General features: G+C 47.0%; 1 protein-coding gene across 3 annotated transcripts in view; it reads left to right on the top strand.

Annotated features, from left to right (window-relative positions):
- The window catches only part of LOC112569737 (beta-1,4-glucuronyltransferase 1-like), a 90,050-nt gene that overhangs the window by 1,952 nt on the left and 70,507 nt on the right, over window positions 1-17,591 (top strand). For 2 of the 3 annotated variants that reach the window (XM_025247604.1, XM_025247607.1), the window contains exons 2-3: window positions 3,916-4,579; window positions 4,998-5,871. In XM_025247604.1, the coding sequence (XP_025103389.1) occupies window positions 4,332-4,579; window positions 4,998-5,871 (1,122 nt within the window). In that variant the 5' untranslated portion in view covers window positions 3,916-4,331. The remainder of the gene's footprint in view (window positions 1-3,915; window positions 4,580-4,997; window positions 5,872-17,591) is intronic. The other variant, XM_025247605.1, reaches the window with a different exon arrangement.

The raw sequence follows: 17,591 nt of genomic DNA, 5'->3' as shown, positions 1-17,591 counted from the left end.
CTAGGGGTGGGCCTGCACCACTACGTTGTCACATCCACGGCCGTAGAGGGGAGATGAAGACCTGTATCGAGGATTTAGCGATGCTGTGCACTCTTCACGAAGCAATACCGGACGTGGGTGGTAGTGAGCTCTGGTTACTGGTGGTTAGTACACTAAACGTTGGAGCGGAATGTCGCAATGAATAGCTTAACAGCAGTGTGTATGAAACGTAGAAAGCGAACCAAAAATACACGTGATGCTGCTGTCTGCAGACGATGACGACGATCAACATCACCAAATTTTTGAGGGAGATTAAGAGAAGCAGTGTTCGTCTTGCATATGCCCTGCCCTACACACGTTGAACCACTCACCACTGATCCTTTGGCCAGTAAACTATGGAGCTTCTATCTGTACCTTTTAGACAATACATTCAACACCAAACACAGGTAGTTACTGGCATCCTGTTGGAACCGACACTTTAGCATACAGGACGTAGCCACGTTCGATGTTTAGCATAGAACATGCATCCACGGTTCTGTCAGTGCAGGCTGAACTTGAGCTGCGTTGTCCTCTGCACCAGATGTTGGGTAGGATATGTTACATCTACAGCTAAGGCGGGTACCGACGCACGTGGCTGCTTGGGGTAATGGCCTTTCATCGGCTGCTTTGAGGAATGTTTTTAGTTGAAACCTCATCCCTTGCCGCTGAGATTGGCTGATGGGCCGACAAGCTTGAAATGCCTGTCACTCCAACAAACGGTATGCAGCCTGGGCTCTTTGTTTCGGTGAAAGCTGAAAGATTTTGCTTTGTCATCCAGCATCGCGCCTGATCGCAAAGCTTGCACGGTACACTCATCTCTTTGTGTCGTCTCTTATTTCATCGTTCTTCAGTCACGCACTCACGCACGCACTCGCTTGTGTGCAGGTTGTGGAACTAAGGCGTCAGTTTGTCTAGTAGCCACAATCTACGCATCCTGAGGGTGCGGCAGACTCGGGGACTTTCATCGATTTTCAACCTTGGAAAATCTGTTATTACCGTCCGATGCCCACATGTGGACGCTTTGAGATGCCGTCAGTCTGTTGGTGTCAGGAGCTGATGCCAGTCTGTTGTCAGACGAAAAGACTTGTTAGCAGACGATTGCAGACTGTTTGCACTTGCCTTGTGTCAAGAGCGAGTTTGAATTGTTACACCGTCTAGTTCCCAACTTGTCTTTTCGAAGATACTAGAGAAAGTAGTTTGGACACAGCACCACCTCCTCCCTCAGGCTCAGTCGGCATATAGACCTTTACACCGTTCCCAAACTACTCTCATTAAAATAACCACAAACATAGTATCTGCCCTCGACAGTGGTGAAGTTTTCTGCCTTAAACTCCTTGTCTGCTGCATTTGACACAATGGACTGCTTTGTTCTTCTTCACAGACGTCACATCCTGTACAGAATTTGTGGATCCGCACTCGAGTGGTTTAACTCCTGACAGGCTCAGTCGTCAACGGTCAAACATCACGCCATGCTTCACTTTCTTGCGGGATCCTCCAAGGCTCAGTATTTAATTTTATACACCCAACCACTTTCACCATTCATTCAGTCTCACTAATCATAATATGATGATGACACGTAGCTGCACTGTTCTACCATGCCAGCTGAGTCTGACCCTGCCATATTAGTGACGTCCATTGGTAAAACAAAGTTAAAGACGAACCTGAAAAGTTTTCGGTTTTTTAAAAGATATTAGTATATATATAGGCGATATAAAACTAATCTGTAAATTTCAGCCTTCAAAACTCATCCGTTAATTATCCGCTACGACTCGCACCTGCGATCAACGAGCGGTGACAACAGTGTACTACGTCACGCTAGTACACCACTCACAAGGTCGCCAGCAGTCAACACCACACAGTGTACTACGTCACGTTGGTACACCATTCACAAGGTTGCCTGCAGTCAACACCAGACAGAGGGAGAGAATGAGCGACAGTTCGGATCACGGAGAATTATAATGTAATGTAACTCCGTGGTTCGGATTATGCTGACAGTCTGCAAACTTTCAACGTCCGAATAATCCAAACTGTCGCGCATTCTCTCTCTGATTGGTGTTGACTGCTGGTAACTTTGTGAATGGTGCACTAGAGTGACGTAGTACACCGTAAATGTGACGTAGTCCACTGTTATCAGCTCTCGTTAATTGCAGGTACGAATCGCGTGCTTTGCTAGCGGATAATTAATTAACGAATAGGTTTTGGAGGCTAACATTTACAGGTTAGGTTTATATCGCATACAACTACCGATATCTGCATTAAACGCAAACCATTCCGGTTTGTTTTTAAACTCACGCGATGATAAAACGGAAGCCATCTTATGCTCGAGAAGAAGAAAGCAATCATCGCTCATCAGTCCGCCCAAGCACATCAAAATGGGCGAAACCAACATCATTGTCACCGCAGACATGACCATTGATAGACAGGTTACAGCTGGTGGCATTTTGATCCACCGCTCAGATGGCATCTCTAGGCCTTACCACACGGCACCTGCTCGTTGTTATCCTCCCGTCACTTAAGAGCGTGTTTATCTATAACATTTAAAATTTACCCCAGCCCATGTGAGCTATAATCCCACTTTTTTTTTTTTTTTTGCTTGCTTACATCACGAACTTGTATTACTGGACTGCTGGCAGACGATTTTTTCCAGTTAACTACTAAAACGAGGCAGTTGTGTATAAAGCTTCCGGTTTATTCACATTTCAGATTAACTACTAAAACGAGGCATGTTTGTTCAAAGCTTCCGGTTTAGTCACATTCTTTGTTTAGGCTCGCCGAGACTAACAGTGGAGAACTTCGCAAATGTTGGTCTTGGCAGACAGACAGCAGTCCACCTCTACACGTCCATTATTACATGACTGCTGCCTTGTGGAAGAAATGCTTGCATTTTTCGCCTTCCACTTACCCACACTTTGTTTATCCAGGCATGACTGCGCATGTGCACCTCGGCACCGGAAGAATCCGAACGTGTGGACCAGTAGATTAATTAGGTGTTTATTTTTTAAATATTATACTTTTAAAAGAAACAGACTCAAGAGGCCTGGCATTGGTGGGTCGCGGAAACGAGGCAGGGTGCATGCAGGTGATATCCCTCATAAACTTTGTTATCTTCTGGAAGCTGGCGGGAGGTTCATCCTCCCGAGACCCCGTGAAACTGTCAGCAGCAAGATGTCGTAAGAGTGCGCACCTCTTTTACGCTAACCGGAAGTCCGCAGCGGGCAGTGTGCACAAAATGGATTTTGTTTGCCCGCGTCAGATCTCATTATCTGGCGTGTTGTGGAAAGAGTAGATGAGGGAGCAAAAACTGTTTTGAGCGGGAGAAACTGTCTAATTCTCCACATAAAATATTGCTTATTCAGCCCTTTTTTGTCACAGTGTAGGAGCAGTTTTTGCAGATATCCCTCGCAGCAAGTTCAGGTCGCAAGTCACGTGGGCTGACTTGGAGCTGAGGAGATTTTTTGCTTGTTTATTTGCTTTTACCGTTATTGAGATGCTTCAACTGTTGCTTTTCCTCTCTTTCTCACCATCTCTCCGATGTGCGTGTGAGCAGTAGGGGGCGGGTGGAGAAAACGAAAGCGTGTAGCTTTTTCTGCAACCGTCTTGTATGTTCTCTTCTCTCTTTTTCTCGCTTCATGAAGTTTTTGTGCCGTTGGAAACTCTCTGGGAGTGGTGGGGTAAAGAACAAGAGGAGAGAGAACTAAAAACCCTTAAAGGATTCTCAGATATGCCATCGCTAATCTGTTGTATTGCAAGAGCAGCTTATCTTCTGTCAAACAATTTTCTCTCCTGGCTGTTTTTATGTGTTTTACAATAAAACTCGCATATTCTTTTAACTGCCTTGATCACAGTTGCTATTTATTTATTGCTGTGCCTTCTGCATGTCGTTAATTTTTTTTTCAGCTTTTATCTCGCTCGTGTGCGGCGCCTTGTGGGATTACTAACGTCCTGTGGAGGAAGTGACGCAGCTGCTATGGAGACAAACATTGTCTTTATGTCTGAGTGGAGCTGACAGCGGAGTCGAGACTCCCTTACCCTTTCACCCCTTGAGCAAGGTGTAGGAGGATGTAGCCCATTGCATATTCGTTTTTTTCTCTTTGCCCGTAGGTGTGGCAGCATCGTCGACTCCCCTTCCCCCTCCCCAGACTTGTGAACGAGCCGAGGTTTATACTGGACACGGTGTTCGTGCTGCAACATGACATGAGCTTGCCTTGACCCATCAAAAGGCACGCTGCCTGTGACTCGTCGACGAAAGGTCGCGGTTGACGCGGCAACGTTGGAGCGACGTAGTGACGCAACGCAAGGGCCGACGTGACGTCATGAGACTGGCCAGCTGGCAGCGGCTTCGCTTGGGGCGGGTGATCGTGGTGCTGGTGCTGACGGTGGTGCTGCTGCAGCTGATCCACATGGCGCTGCTGTCGCGGCTGGAGGCGCGGGAGGTCTCGCAGAGAGCTGGTGTAGGTGGTGGCGGGGGTATGGCGGGCCCCGGGGTCGGGCGACAGCTGCAGGGTCGCAGCGTCAAGGCTGTCATCGAGGACATGCACGAGCGTGTCAAGAACGCCTACAGGTAGGCTGTAGCTCCTGTCAAAGGTCAAGCATCTTTTGCTTGGTTTTGATGAGGACGCATACTTCGTTTTCCTTTACATGTTTCTCTCGCTCCGCTCTCTATAGCGTCTGTTGTTACTTGTGTTTTTTTCTTTGTTTCTTTTTGTTTCTTTTACATACCTGTCTGTCTGTCGTTTCTGTGTGGTCTGATTGTTCTCTGCAAGTTTGCCTGTCCATCTTTTGTGTCTTTTTTACGTGCTGTCTGCAAGTTTCTCTTCCTGTTTGCCTGTCTCCTTCACTGGTAAATATAATTGACATTTTCCTTTTTTTTTTTTTTTTTTTTTTTTGTCGTCTTGTTAAAAATCCTTCAGTGGAATTATGAAAGAACGGGAGTGTATGTCATTGTTACTGAGTTCTTTTGTGGACTTGTTCTCTTGCAGGCTGGACAAAAGCGGCACCTACCACGTCCTGGACAACTTTCTGACCTCAGAACATGTAGTGCTGCAGAACGCGCATGACGTAACGCTGGTCACGCAGTGCTCCTCGCACCACCTGCCCCACCTGGTGGAGCTGAGCGCCCGCTGGAAGGGTCCCGTCTCCGTGGCCGTCTTCACCAATGACGAGGACTTCCCGGCGGCGGTGACCAGCATCCTGCATCACCATTTCTGCTACGACGACGTCTACAAGTATGTCACCTTCCACCTGGCGTTCCCCATCAGCCGCTTGCCCCGCGACCTGGACGGCCTGGCTCGGGCTGTGGAGTCCCGGTCCCTGTGCACTGCCTCTAACGCCACCCTATCCTTCGCTCAACCCTCGCGACAACGGAACTATGCGACGGAGGGCCTGGAGTACCCGCACAACCTGCTGCGCAACCTGGCCATCAACTACGTACAGACTCGCTACGTCTTGGTTGTGGACGTAGACATGCTGCCCTCCCACGACCTGCGGGCTGGCTTCCAGAAGCTGCAGGACCGGGAGGAGATGGAGAACAAGACGCGGTCCGCCGCCGGGAGGACCGCCTACGTTGTGCCTTCCTTCGAGATCCAAGATGGCGCCGCCCTGCCACCCAGCAAAGGGGCGCTGCTGCAGGAGTGGAGCGCTGGGGCCGTGCGGCCTTTCTACCAGGAGGTGTGCGGCAAGTGCCAGCGGCCCACGGACTACGAGAGGTGGCGAGACTTGGGCGAGAGCGCGGGGTTCAGGGTTGGCTACACCGTAGAGTGGACGGACCCGTGGGAGCCTTTCTACATCGCGCGCGCGTCACTTCCGCTGTACGACGAGCGCTTCAAGCAGTATGGCTTTAATAGGATCAGTCAGGTACAGTGACATTTGTGGAATGCGTGCTCGTATATGAGAGAGAATGCTTAGGTACCTGCGCGTGTGTGTGTTTGTGTTGGGTTGGATGCGTGGAGGCTGTTTTATTTCTGCATGCACCCTTTACTTTTTAGCATTCTTAATGCATGTGTACCTAGCTCTCTCGCGCTTGCGGGATGGTGGATTGGTGGTGGTAGAGAGTAATTGGGCCTTTTGACGTGATCCACTCTGACCATAGACGTGTTAATTAAACTTTATTTTGAATACATCTCCGTCGTGTTTTTCCAGTCTCTTTTTAACATTTGAAGGTTAATGCATCGCATAACTGTTTGTTGATCTGGAATTTCATTTTTAATCACTTTACTGACATGCTTTTCGGTTGTGCGATTGTGTCTTTTTATGATGGAGTTGTTGTATTCAGTACAACATGTAGCCACCAGTATTATTAGTTTTAGAGATTTGCTTCGTACATTTTTTTGCTGTGGAGTTAGATGGTGGCCGTCTCGAGGTTAAGCGCGTCCAATATTCACACCATACAATGAACTCGCGACAAACATTGATCAACTTATTCAACGTCCGCTTTTACACGTAATTACTTTTACATGCTGAATAATCTTTAGATAAATGCAAGATTCATGTTAGAAGGAAAGGGTATTGATTTCAAGAAGCAACACTCTCACAAGCAGAATACAAGTGAAGAGTTCAAAGGTTACGTCCGACAGGGAATCTTCGCGTACTGGCGGATACAGTTTTTTTTTTAAAAAAAGCATAGCATCTGAAGCCTGCATAACACTATGTTAACAAATACTTTACAGGCATATGTAACATTTAATGATGAACTTAAATAATTTATGGTAAGACATTGCAATAAAAATACTCCACTCGAGAGGTTTCGTCCTATGATCCATGCATCTAATCAAACCTTCTCACTCGAGGATTCATTTTATTGCAAGATATAATTTTTTTCGGAAACCTGATCGTTTCGCTTGCAATTTACGGGGCTTTGAAGACCGGAGTTTTAATCTGCATTTTTGAAAAATGTGAATACGCCTCATGCTTCGAGATCGTTGATATTGACCATGATATGTTAAAATATAGAACTATCCAGCTACTCCTTACAAAAAAAAAAAAAATAAAAAAAAATAAAAAAATAAAAAAAAGAGCACAGAAACAAATAAAAAGTGTCAAGTTCCCGAATCTTCGGTTTCCATTCCGCAAAAAGCACAATTTTGGTGCACACAGAATGTTGCCGTCAGGGAAGGAAAAAATATCACGTGACCAGTAATCATCCTGCTTGAAAAGCTCCAAAGCTGTGACGAAAAACTCATTTCCTTCATAACGAGCTGAATTTTGAGTTAAAATTCGATCAAGAGGTTTTCTGCGGCATGTATTGGTTTGGTTTATGCGATAGGCCAATGGAGGTTTGAGTGGGGTAGGAAGCAAGGCCCTTGTTCAGTTTATAAGGTTGGAAGAGGGGTGGCGGGTGGGGAGTCAGCTGCTCGGCTTGTGTCACTTGAAAGCAACATGACCTCCGCTTCGAGATGCAGGAGCGCATCAACTTTCCGAATGGCATCCTAGTCCAGCTAGCCTTTCAGACGCCGCCTTCTCTCTTGCGAAAGTGAGCTGCCCTCAGGCTCCTGTCCGTGCAATTTGCTGTAATGGTGCATGAAGCGAAGGTTGATTAGTGCTCAGCGTTGTGCCGCAGGCGTTTGACGACGTGGCTTTGGCAGCAACATGGCCGCTAGTCGGCGCCAGGTAGGCTGGAGGTCGGGGGTCTGCTGACCGTGGCGGAAAGATCACCGGCAGCCTCTGGAAACCGTCAGACCGAGCTGACTGACTGGCTGGGTGGGCGTCCATGGAGAGCTTATCGAGAGTATCAGGTTTTAAAAAATGACTGTAATTCGCGTCAAGGTCGTATTCAGTAACATGCAGGCCTAGGAGAGAACATCTCTCTCCTGACTGGATAAAGCTCAGTGCGAGATACTATTTCCCCAGATACTATTCCCCAAGATAGCGTTCCCCTAAATCGAGAGATCTTCTCCATCCGTTCTCGATATACACTCCTACAGACATCAGTGTGCTCTCAGGTCAACAGCACAGACATCAGGATAGTAAGGATACATTGTCAAGTCTACAACCAACAGGAGACCTGAGACATTATTTTAATGAGAGAGCAAGGAGTGAGATCTCTTTCTGTGCATGGTGATGTTGGTTGGCGTGTATCTCGAGAAAGGAAACACGGGGTTCACTCAAGAGTTAAAGCAATAATATTAAAAAGTGCCCACCCTACTATGCCTTTAAATAAGGCGATCAAAGAATACGAGAGTTTACACCTTATAGCGAGATGGACCCAGTGTGGTGGTCGTAAGAGTAGAGTAAGAAACGCTAGCAAACCCTGACAGTCAGTGTTACAACCAGGCGCCGCAATGCTGGCTTACCAGTTCTTTCGATAGTCTGCTTCACTGATACAGGCGCCACCACACTCTCTCCCCACGGGCAGTATCCTAGCCTCCTACGCGACAAACCTAAAAACATATCGACGAGGAGTCAGACGAATCAAATCATTTGTCAAAATGAGATAAAACTTGCCTTTCGATGGTTACACGCAAAAGAACAGTCGATGCGAAATCAAGTTAGTGACCCGTGACCTCCAGCATCAGACAGGCGTAAGAGATACTACCTAAACCAAAATTATAAAAAAAAAGAAATTTGCTGGCACGCGGAACGTCTGAACATTATACCAGCTCGGCAAAGTAAAACAACTCATCCATGAGCTAGAACGGGTCCGGAGGGACATTATCGGACTGGAGGGGATCAGATGGCCAAGATTTGGGGAGGCAGCCTCTGACGAGACTCACACACTCTGGTACTGTGGGGAGGACGCCAGACATGAGATTGGTCATCAGCTGTACACCCATATCCAGCTGGCTCGTATCCATCCGCGTCTCTGCCATTGTCACCATTGTCCAAGTATAGGCGCCGACCTCCATGCATGGAGACAACGAAGTGGAGAAGTTTTATCAACAAATAGATGAGGTTATAAAAGCAGCACCCAAGAAAGGACCTCCTCGTTGTCCTTAATGACTGGAACGCCAAGGTTGGTTTAACGCCTCCAAGCAATAACCAGAAAAGGTGGGTAAATTGGACATTGGTGAAATTAGCGACCGGTGTCTCAGATTTCTAGAATTCGCGCTAATTCATCGACTCCTAACACTCTACATCCCCACAAAAAGTCGAGGGCGGCCGCATGGAAGTCGCCAGATAAATTGGTCCATATCCAAATCAACTCCATCCTGCTGCCAGGAAGAGGACACATCCAGGTGCTGACGTATGCAGTCACCATGACCTTGTCTTAGCGAGCCTGAAACTGAAACTGAGGACAAAGCTCCGCTCAGACATCCCCCGAATTCACTTTGATTTGGAGAATACGTGACCCAAACGTTCCTGAAATCTTCAAAGCCAAAGATGGAGGTAAATTCGCCACACAGGACGTGGTGGACCGTGATGTAGACAGCCTCTCTGAAAACATCAAAGACGTGCTACTATAAACAGCCCAGGAAGTGCTAGGGTTTCAAAACAAACGACATCATATGAACAAAGGAGGGCCTTAAAGATAGAAAAAGTAAAACCGAAGCAGCTTTTAAGTACAAAAAGTGACTTGCGATCTGGAAAGGGATGAAGAGAGCTAGAAAAAACTGGATTGAGAGCTAATGCCGGACTATAAAGGAGGGAATGGCACAGGGCGATAGCAAAAAGGCCTGCCAACTACTAAGGACCCTCAAAAATACAGGTCAACACAAGACCTCAGTCATCGAAGACAGCAATCCCCGCTTTCTCACAGAAAGCTCGTTGCTGTACTCAATCGATGGACTGGATACTGCAATGACCTGTACAACTTCCAGCAGGAGACAGACTGTAGCATCCTTCGAGAGAGACAGGCTAGAACGAACAATCCTGCAAACCCCAGTCCTTCGGGATGTGGCCGAAAGAGCGGTACGGGGTATGAAGGGAGGAAAGTCACCTGCATGAACAAGATACGGCTCGAAGAGGTCAGCAGCTTTAAGTGCTTGGGAGTCACCTTCTCCAATAACGGCAGTGCCACGACAGGTTTCCCGATGTGGATCACAACAGCAACCGCGGCAATGGCTAGGCTGGACAGGGTCTGTTGTAGCCATAACATCAGGTTCACTACAAAGTACAACATGTATGTCTTTAGTTGTACCGATCCAGGTTTACGGGTGTGGAACGTGGACCCTACTTACCGCTACCGAGAGGAGAATCTTGGCATTTGAGGCCAAGTGCCCGAGGAAGCTGCTGCGGATCTCGCACGGAAAACATAATACCAAAGGCTTCCTACGAAGTATAGTCGCCACACTTGTAGCACATCGGGATCCCCTACTTGCAACAATCAAGCTGGTCTGGTCTGGCCACGTGTCCCTTCCCGACACTTGTCGAAAACTGTCCTTCAAGGTACCTTTGAGGTCTGTCAACCCCGTGGTGGCCAGAGGAAAAACTGGCTTCAAACGGAAAGGAGGGGCTTGATCGTCCTGTACGGTACCTGTTCACTATCGCCCAGGACAGGAGTGGCAGGCCTTGCCAGCTGCTGCGTCTATCCTTGTACAACCGATACCAGTCAAAGGTCAAATGAGGATGAGCACGAAGTCGTGCAATCACTGCGCAAAGCAGTTTCATTCTTCTTATGGTGCTGGAGTTCCTTGTGTTTAGGAACAGTTGTCGCGATAAAGATTATAAAGAGATTTTTAGCATGCCTAGGTGGGCATGAAAGGGTCGCGACCTCATCAGTCGCCATAAAAATGTGATAACAATGCCGATTGAACGCGTTTATACTTGTTCGTTGAAGTATGTCAAACCCCTACTGCCCTAAGTTAGTAGAATTCAAAGGATGACCTTGAGGGCTGTTTTATCATAGGATAGTTACATTGCCAAGAGTCCGTCTTGGGGTGTCTCGGCTACAGTATATTCCTTGGTCTCGGTAAGCACATACTATGCGAACTGAAACGTGACAGTCGCCTATAGCCGGGACCGGCGTGGTGCGAATCCCAAGGTGTGCACCTGTCAGTTTCGTTGTCATGAGCACATGAAGAAGGGTTTTACACCATGACTTAGGAACCTTTCGGTGCAATTAGCAGAGCTCAGGTCGGTTAAAGGGAAAAATAAACGACTCCGCAGACTTCTCTTTCCTTTGACCAGCAAACCTACAAGGTCAAAGCTGCCTAGTTCGTCCAGTGCGGCTTCTTTTGAAGAGTGTATCAGCGCTCGTTATGCTGTCAGAAGGCAGATGACGCCCACCTCCTTGAACAGCAGGACGATGATGAGCTTCGCCGCACAGCAGGACGATGATGAGCTTCGCCGCACTTCAGGAGCGGTGAACTCCTTGCACTGGAAACAAGAGTCCTCGTCGCTTACGTCCACTCAGCTTCTGGCGTTGGCGTCTTTGTAGCCTTGCTTTGAGCCCCACAGTGTCTAGCGCCATTAGTCCTCCAGAATGTTCGAAATGCTAGTTAAAGCGGTGGGGAGGAAGCTAATCGATGTAACATTTACTGTCTATTTTGTTTTTGAGAGAGCTTTCATCGCCTCCCACTCTCTTTTATCTATGTCTATGTGTTTCTCTCCCTCACGCACACATACACAGAGAGAAGAATCCTTTGAAGTAGGGGTTTGAAAGGTGCAATACATACAATATAAAACGTTATTTATTTTTTTCCCTGTATGATGTCACGCGAATAATCGTGGCAGTTGAAAAGATTTAGCTTGTTTTTCTAGCGTCAGCCCCTGCCGTGCGCCGGAAATGAATCTGATTACAGGCGAGCTGCCGTAGAGCCGCGCCGATCGTTGTGATTGGCAGGCTAATGAAAGGACCAATCAGGAGCCATCTCCGAAACCGCGGTGGTCGGGCGCGCTACTAACTGCTAGCTCCGTGCGTTGGCTGACCTTTCCATCATGTCGGGGCGCCTCGTCGCAAGGGGCTTGTGCGATCTTGGCGGCCGCCTTATTCATTAAGTGGGCCTTTTATTACTCAACTTAGCCTTTCGATTGGCGACCCTGGTACACGTGTCCTCTTTGTCCTGAGGTGGAGTGAAATGTCCTTTTTTTTTTTTGTCCTGCGGAAAACGCTAATTTTTGTTTGCCATCTTGAAGTCTTGCCATGATATAGCCTTAGTTGCTGGCATGGCATAAAACACCAATAAACAAATCTTGAAGTCATCCACGGGTCGTTCCGTCGAGGGTCATGATAACGACGTAGTGAAAAGCGTGCGCGCAGACACAGAACCATGTTCCCTTCCCTTATCATTCCTGTCTCGGACCAGAGCATGGGGACAAAACTCTAGATACCTCAGAGGTAACTATAAGGGAAGGTAAAGATGGCTGAAGGAGAAGGTTAAATTCTGCTTTGCGCGGGATTTTCCTCAGGACACGAGGAGACCCTTGAGTTCACTTCCCATTAGATTATGGAACGTTTTACCTTCACCTTCACTTCCAGCTAGACCTCTTCGACAGCAGGCACAGCCACCAAGGGTAGATCGTATGTGATTGCGAAGTAAAAAAAAAAAAAAATGCGATGGTTTATTACTACGGTTTATGTTGGTCCTCTGGGAGCTTTTTTTTTTTTGAAGAAAAGATGCAGTCGGTATATGTGTATATGTATTCACAACAAAGACAGGCTTATGGCACTTTCAGGATTTTCAGGTTGTGGATTGGCCATTTTGCAGTTTCTATAAAGTTCTTTGTTCATGGAGCACGTAAATGACCCAGACTGCTTCATGGGAACTATTTTCTTTGTGGCAGTATATGTGAAATGAATTTCTTTGGTATCTAAACACTATACTTTATAATAATAGCAATAACGAAGATTAATATGGCGCTTTTCCAATGATTCGTTCCAATGATCACTGTACAGAAATGATATACAGACTGAATCACCCACAACCATTCACCCATGTTCGCTTATAACAGACACGCTCTCTTCTATATATATATAAATAACCATTTCCCCTGTGTCCACAAATAGCAGCATATGTAACGAAACATTATACGTATATATCCTGTGTCTGTAAGTGACAGTACATGTAAAAGGCTTTTCTCTCGTATCTAAACTATATATAGGTGACCATTTTTCTGCGCGTGATGGAAGGCTAAAGCAGTGGCGGTAAGCCACCCGTGACTGGCATGTCTGTACAGCGAGTGGATTTGTGTAAAAATAATGCAATTGAAAGCTTTTTTCCTCAGAAGCCAGACCTGTTGAAACTGCTTTCACGTCGTCTTTTTAAAGGCATCAGGCGGGTAGGTTAAAGGCTAATGCGAGCGAAAATTATTTTTTTAAATGAGTGGGATTTAGTTATCATACACCAGTTCCCAGAATATCAGAAAAACTCACGATATTCGTGTCAAAGAAGTCTGTGACTTGACAAACAGGAACTTGCTAATCGGACAACGCTTCATCACCATTTTCTGGAACCATTGACTCCGGTCTTTCGCAATGTCGTTAGTACAAAATGACATCAATCCACGGGTACATAAAAAAGTTCAATCCTCATTTTTCTATAAAAAAAAACAACAACTATTAACAGCAATAATATTTGCTCACTTGCCAGCTACTTGAAGCTCAGTGCATGTTTGTCTGGGATTGCGACACTCCATTCTGGTTCCTGCTCTTTTACTGCGAGTTGTCGTTATTTTGCGCAATTACTGTGAGTGGGGAGGGTAGAGGAATGGAACCCTGGGACAAGGGTTCTGCTGATGTGTTCTTACTGACCCCGGTGCTCCCATGACTCAGAGCGCGTCACGGTTGTCCGCGGACCCGTCTGTGACGACATGCAGATCACGTGCTGGTATCTGGGAGCACGCGGGAATGCGAATGAGCACGTTCATGCACCGCACGTTCTTCCCTTCGGGGGGGGGGGGGGGAGAGCAGCCAGACTTTATCGGTCAGGGGAGGACGAGAATACGGTCAGTCCGAGAAGCAAACGCACGTGGCGACCTCTGTATCATGGATCGATCTCTGGCTCCGTGGCGTAGGGTTGCTGAGCTCATCGCTGAGGACCGGCGGCAGATGGCGTGACGATGCAGACGACACGGTCTGACAGGGCGGGGTGGGGGTGGGGAATCGGGGTGAGAGGATTGGTGAGGGAGAGAGAGAAAAAAAAAGAGTGGACAAAAATTAAATTGCAAAAGATGCATCGGATGGCATATGGCTCATTAATGGCTCACAAAAAACCGATGCACGATCTGTCGTCCTTTGTTTTTCGCTGAGTGAGGTTGAGGTGAAAATGATTAAAATCGATACCACGCCATTGCGAGGAAGAAGGGCGGTGGGAATTGGATAGAGGAAAAAAGTTGATCACTTTCGCCCCATCCCCTTCCAAAAATAAAACTTGTTTCGTTTGTTTGTTTTAGTCGATTAATCCTGGAAATGGTTAGGTGGGGAAGCGCAGAGACGAGTGATTGAAGGACTGAGTCCAAACCGATAGGTGCGATGGTTCGAGTCTCGTGTGCCGCAGGTCCAAACAGCTGGCCCCGAGAAAAGTGTGGTCTCTAACACCTCACTCCACAAACTTTAAAAAAAAGCAGGTTATGAGATGGTCATACCTTTAATCCTAGAGATGGCGAGGTGTGTGGTAAGCTGCTAGAAAAATGGCCAAGACCAACATCTCACTTTTTCATCAGCCTTCCCGCAGGTCTAGACCCTCTCTCTCTCCCGATGATTACCTGTATAATGCATACTTCTAATCGTCCCCAGCTGTTCACTGTCAGTATCACTATCAGCTCCTGATCTCCATCACAACCTCTCTCTACACGTTCAGTTTATTTAGTTATTCCATCATCCATCTTTACCGCGTGTCTGCTTGTATCTGTCCGCCAGGACACAGCGATGGCATTCGAGTGCAAAACTGTTAACAACTCAAAAGGTTTGACAGCTTTGCAGGACATTTGCTAGTCTAAGGGCCAACCATGACTAATTCTCTCCCTCCCACCCTCAGATAATCGATAGCGATCAATAGCTAAAGGGAGAGAACTTTGATCGGACGAGGGGCGATGAGAGCCAGAGGCGAGAGCGAGGCCATCGTGGTGCCACGGCCTTAGTGACACTCGCTTTCATCGCCTCGTGATCCTCGTCGCTGACGCTACCTTTTGATGTGCTCGCCCTCGCGATTGTGTCCGAGACGAGGTCGGGGCGAGCGGAAATTCCCTGTCGCGCCTCAAGCCTCTGTATACTTTCTTTTGTCTTTCATGTGGGGATTGCTCGGAAGTTCCAGCCTTCGAGTGTCCAGGCATAAATCTCCGGCCGATATTCAGGTTTTTTTCAGGACTGGATAAACGTCACTGGGTTTCTCCTTTCCTCCTTTTAGGAGAGGTCCTGAGCATGTTGACACGTCCTGGTTGGACAGTATAAACATCGTGCGGTTCTGTTTGGTGTTCACATGCACAACCGGATGAAACAACCATGGCGCTTGACGACGACTGTCATTGATGTCGTCTGTTGAGGCTCAGAACTAGAAAAGGCAAACCAGTCTGGAAGATCAGCACCCAGGGGCGGTTTCTCCTATCGGAAGTTCGTGAATCGGTAAAAGGGATTGGACAATGAGTCTGCGCGTGCCGGTGAAAAGGGTGAGGGAGCGGGAGTGAGCAGGAACAGTTAAAGGATGAAGTTACAATTTTGTGAATTATTGTGAAGAGTTTGATATCTGAGGTCTCAGTTTCTTCAAGGATCTTTTTTAATAAAAAAAATACCTTGCACACACTCATACTAACACCCACACCCTCTCTAGTAGGCTTGGGATGCTTGCTGGGGTGGCGGAAATACGACTGTTAACAGTCTCGTCCTCAAACCTTGTTACCGTCTCCAGCTGTCCAGCTAAGACATCAAACGTATTTTACGATGGTGTTCGGTCTTATCTAGCTCGTGGCTGGCTGTCTTCCATTAGTTGGGGGTTCCGTCCTTGCCAACTTGCCCGCCCGATTCCCACGTCGTCTGAAGTTGTTTGCACCGCCTGATTGTTGTCTGTAAATCAGAAGGAAGGAAAACAAAGAAGGAGCAAGACAGGAGGAGATGGGGGTGGCAAATAACGACACGGTCCACTAACCGTCTAGCGCATGACCCGTAACGAACTGAGTCGCTTTGCCGAGTGTTGGAGTGGTCTTAAGGTTTTCCCCAGGTTGCATGACTCACGCGGTGACACACAGCAAATATGAGTAAAGCTGACGAAACAGTGGAAGTGTGCAGATGGCTGCTTTTTCTGCTTTTTCTGCTTGTCTGTGTGTGTGTGAGAGAGAAAGATTCTCTTGTTAGTTTGCTCGTTGTTCCTCTGTCCTCGCAATTTGCCTATCTCTCACTCCTCTTTTAACCGATTGCGCTTTCTTCGAACTCTTTTTTAACTTCCTCGTTTCTTTTTATTTTCTGTTATTGGTTTTGTGAAAGTGCTTCCGCCTGAAAGTAATTTCGTGCTGTAAAGGAATGGAGATGCCGTGCTTGTATCAGCATGCGTGTATACATTTACATATGAAAGTAGCCTCGGGAGTAATTTTGGGAATAATTTTGAAGAACTGAAAACCAACATGAGGAGCATCATGAGCGATCAGTGGCACCGAGCACATCGCCGCCACACACCTCGACCACCACAACAAAAGATGGGTAGAGAGTCTGGTATTTAAACAAACAAGTGGACCTGAGGAAGGAGGACCATCGCGACCGTCCCCGACACTGGATTACCTGCAGAAGCTAGGTGTGTTGTATTTTGTTGTATTGTGAAATTACTGTAAATCGTAGTTGCAGCCATGATGAACAGAAGCAGCTTAAAAAACAACAACAACCGAAACTACCGTGGCTACAACTTTGAGGACGTCGACTGCTCTGCAACAACTCCACACGGCTGTGAAAAGACCTGTAAAACACTTATACCTCCGTTTATATTACGATCGCTTTAGGGGAGAAAAATTCCCGTTTTCGTTTTTCGTGTTTGCTCCTTACATACATGCATAAATAACTACTATCTTACCAGGAACCCTCAGTACGTACAGAAATACTAGTCGCTTCTACTTCTCATACAGTTATCTTCTCGTCAAGACCCGGCGAGGTCACAGAGGTGGTGTGAGATGTAAATACCGCGATGCACCGAGAAGACAGCACCGGAAATAGACTCCAATTTATCTCCCCAACTAAGCCCCAGACAGGAGCGATAAGTCTGGTGCTAACAAGGGAGGCAGCCCCAAATTATCTAACCTTGCACTTTGTCATGGTCTTCAAAACTAACAAAAAAAGTGGGCTGTAAATAATCCCTGCTTTTACTTTTTCTTTTTTGTCTTCCTTAAAAAATATTTAAAAATTGGGTCTGGGGGATGTCACAAGGTCTTTGGGGAACTTTGCTTCCTCAGTCAAAGTACAGACAGGTAACGAATGGTAGAGGTAAGAAGCTTTAATTGCTTCTAAAGGAGTCGCAGAACAACCGAGGGGAGAAAGAGATGGATGTTTAACTAGAGCTCACCCTTCACGACTACTCAGATAATAGCATTTCAGCATCGAGGTCAGCTGGTCAGAAGGACGATGATCATCAGCTCAGTCTCTCCCAGAAACGTCTGAAAGTCTGTATGGCATATGGGAGGAGTCTGGCATTCATGGCATGTCGGAGGCAGGTTGGAGCTCCAGATATGCTGCAAATGATTGTAGTGTATGTTCACTATATATATATAATGTTCATTTGTTTATT

This window comes from Pomacea canaliculata, linkage group LG8, assembly GCF_003073045.1.
Source record: "Pomacea canaliculata isolate SZHN2017 linkage group LG8, ASM307304v1, whole genome shotgun sequence".
NCBI lineage: Eukaryota > Metazoa > Mollusca > Gastropoda > Architaenioglossa > Ampullariidae > Pomacea > Pomacea canaliculata.
Note: the sequence above shows the minus strand (reverse complement) of the source record. Positions and strands in the feature narration are given on the sequence as shown.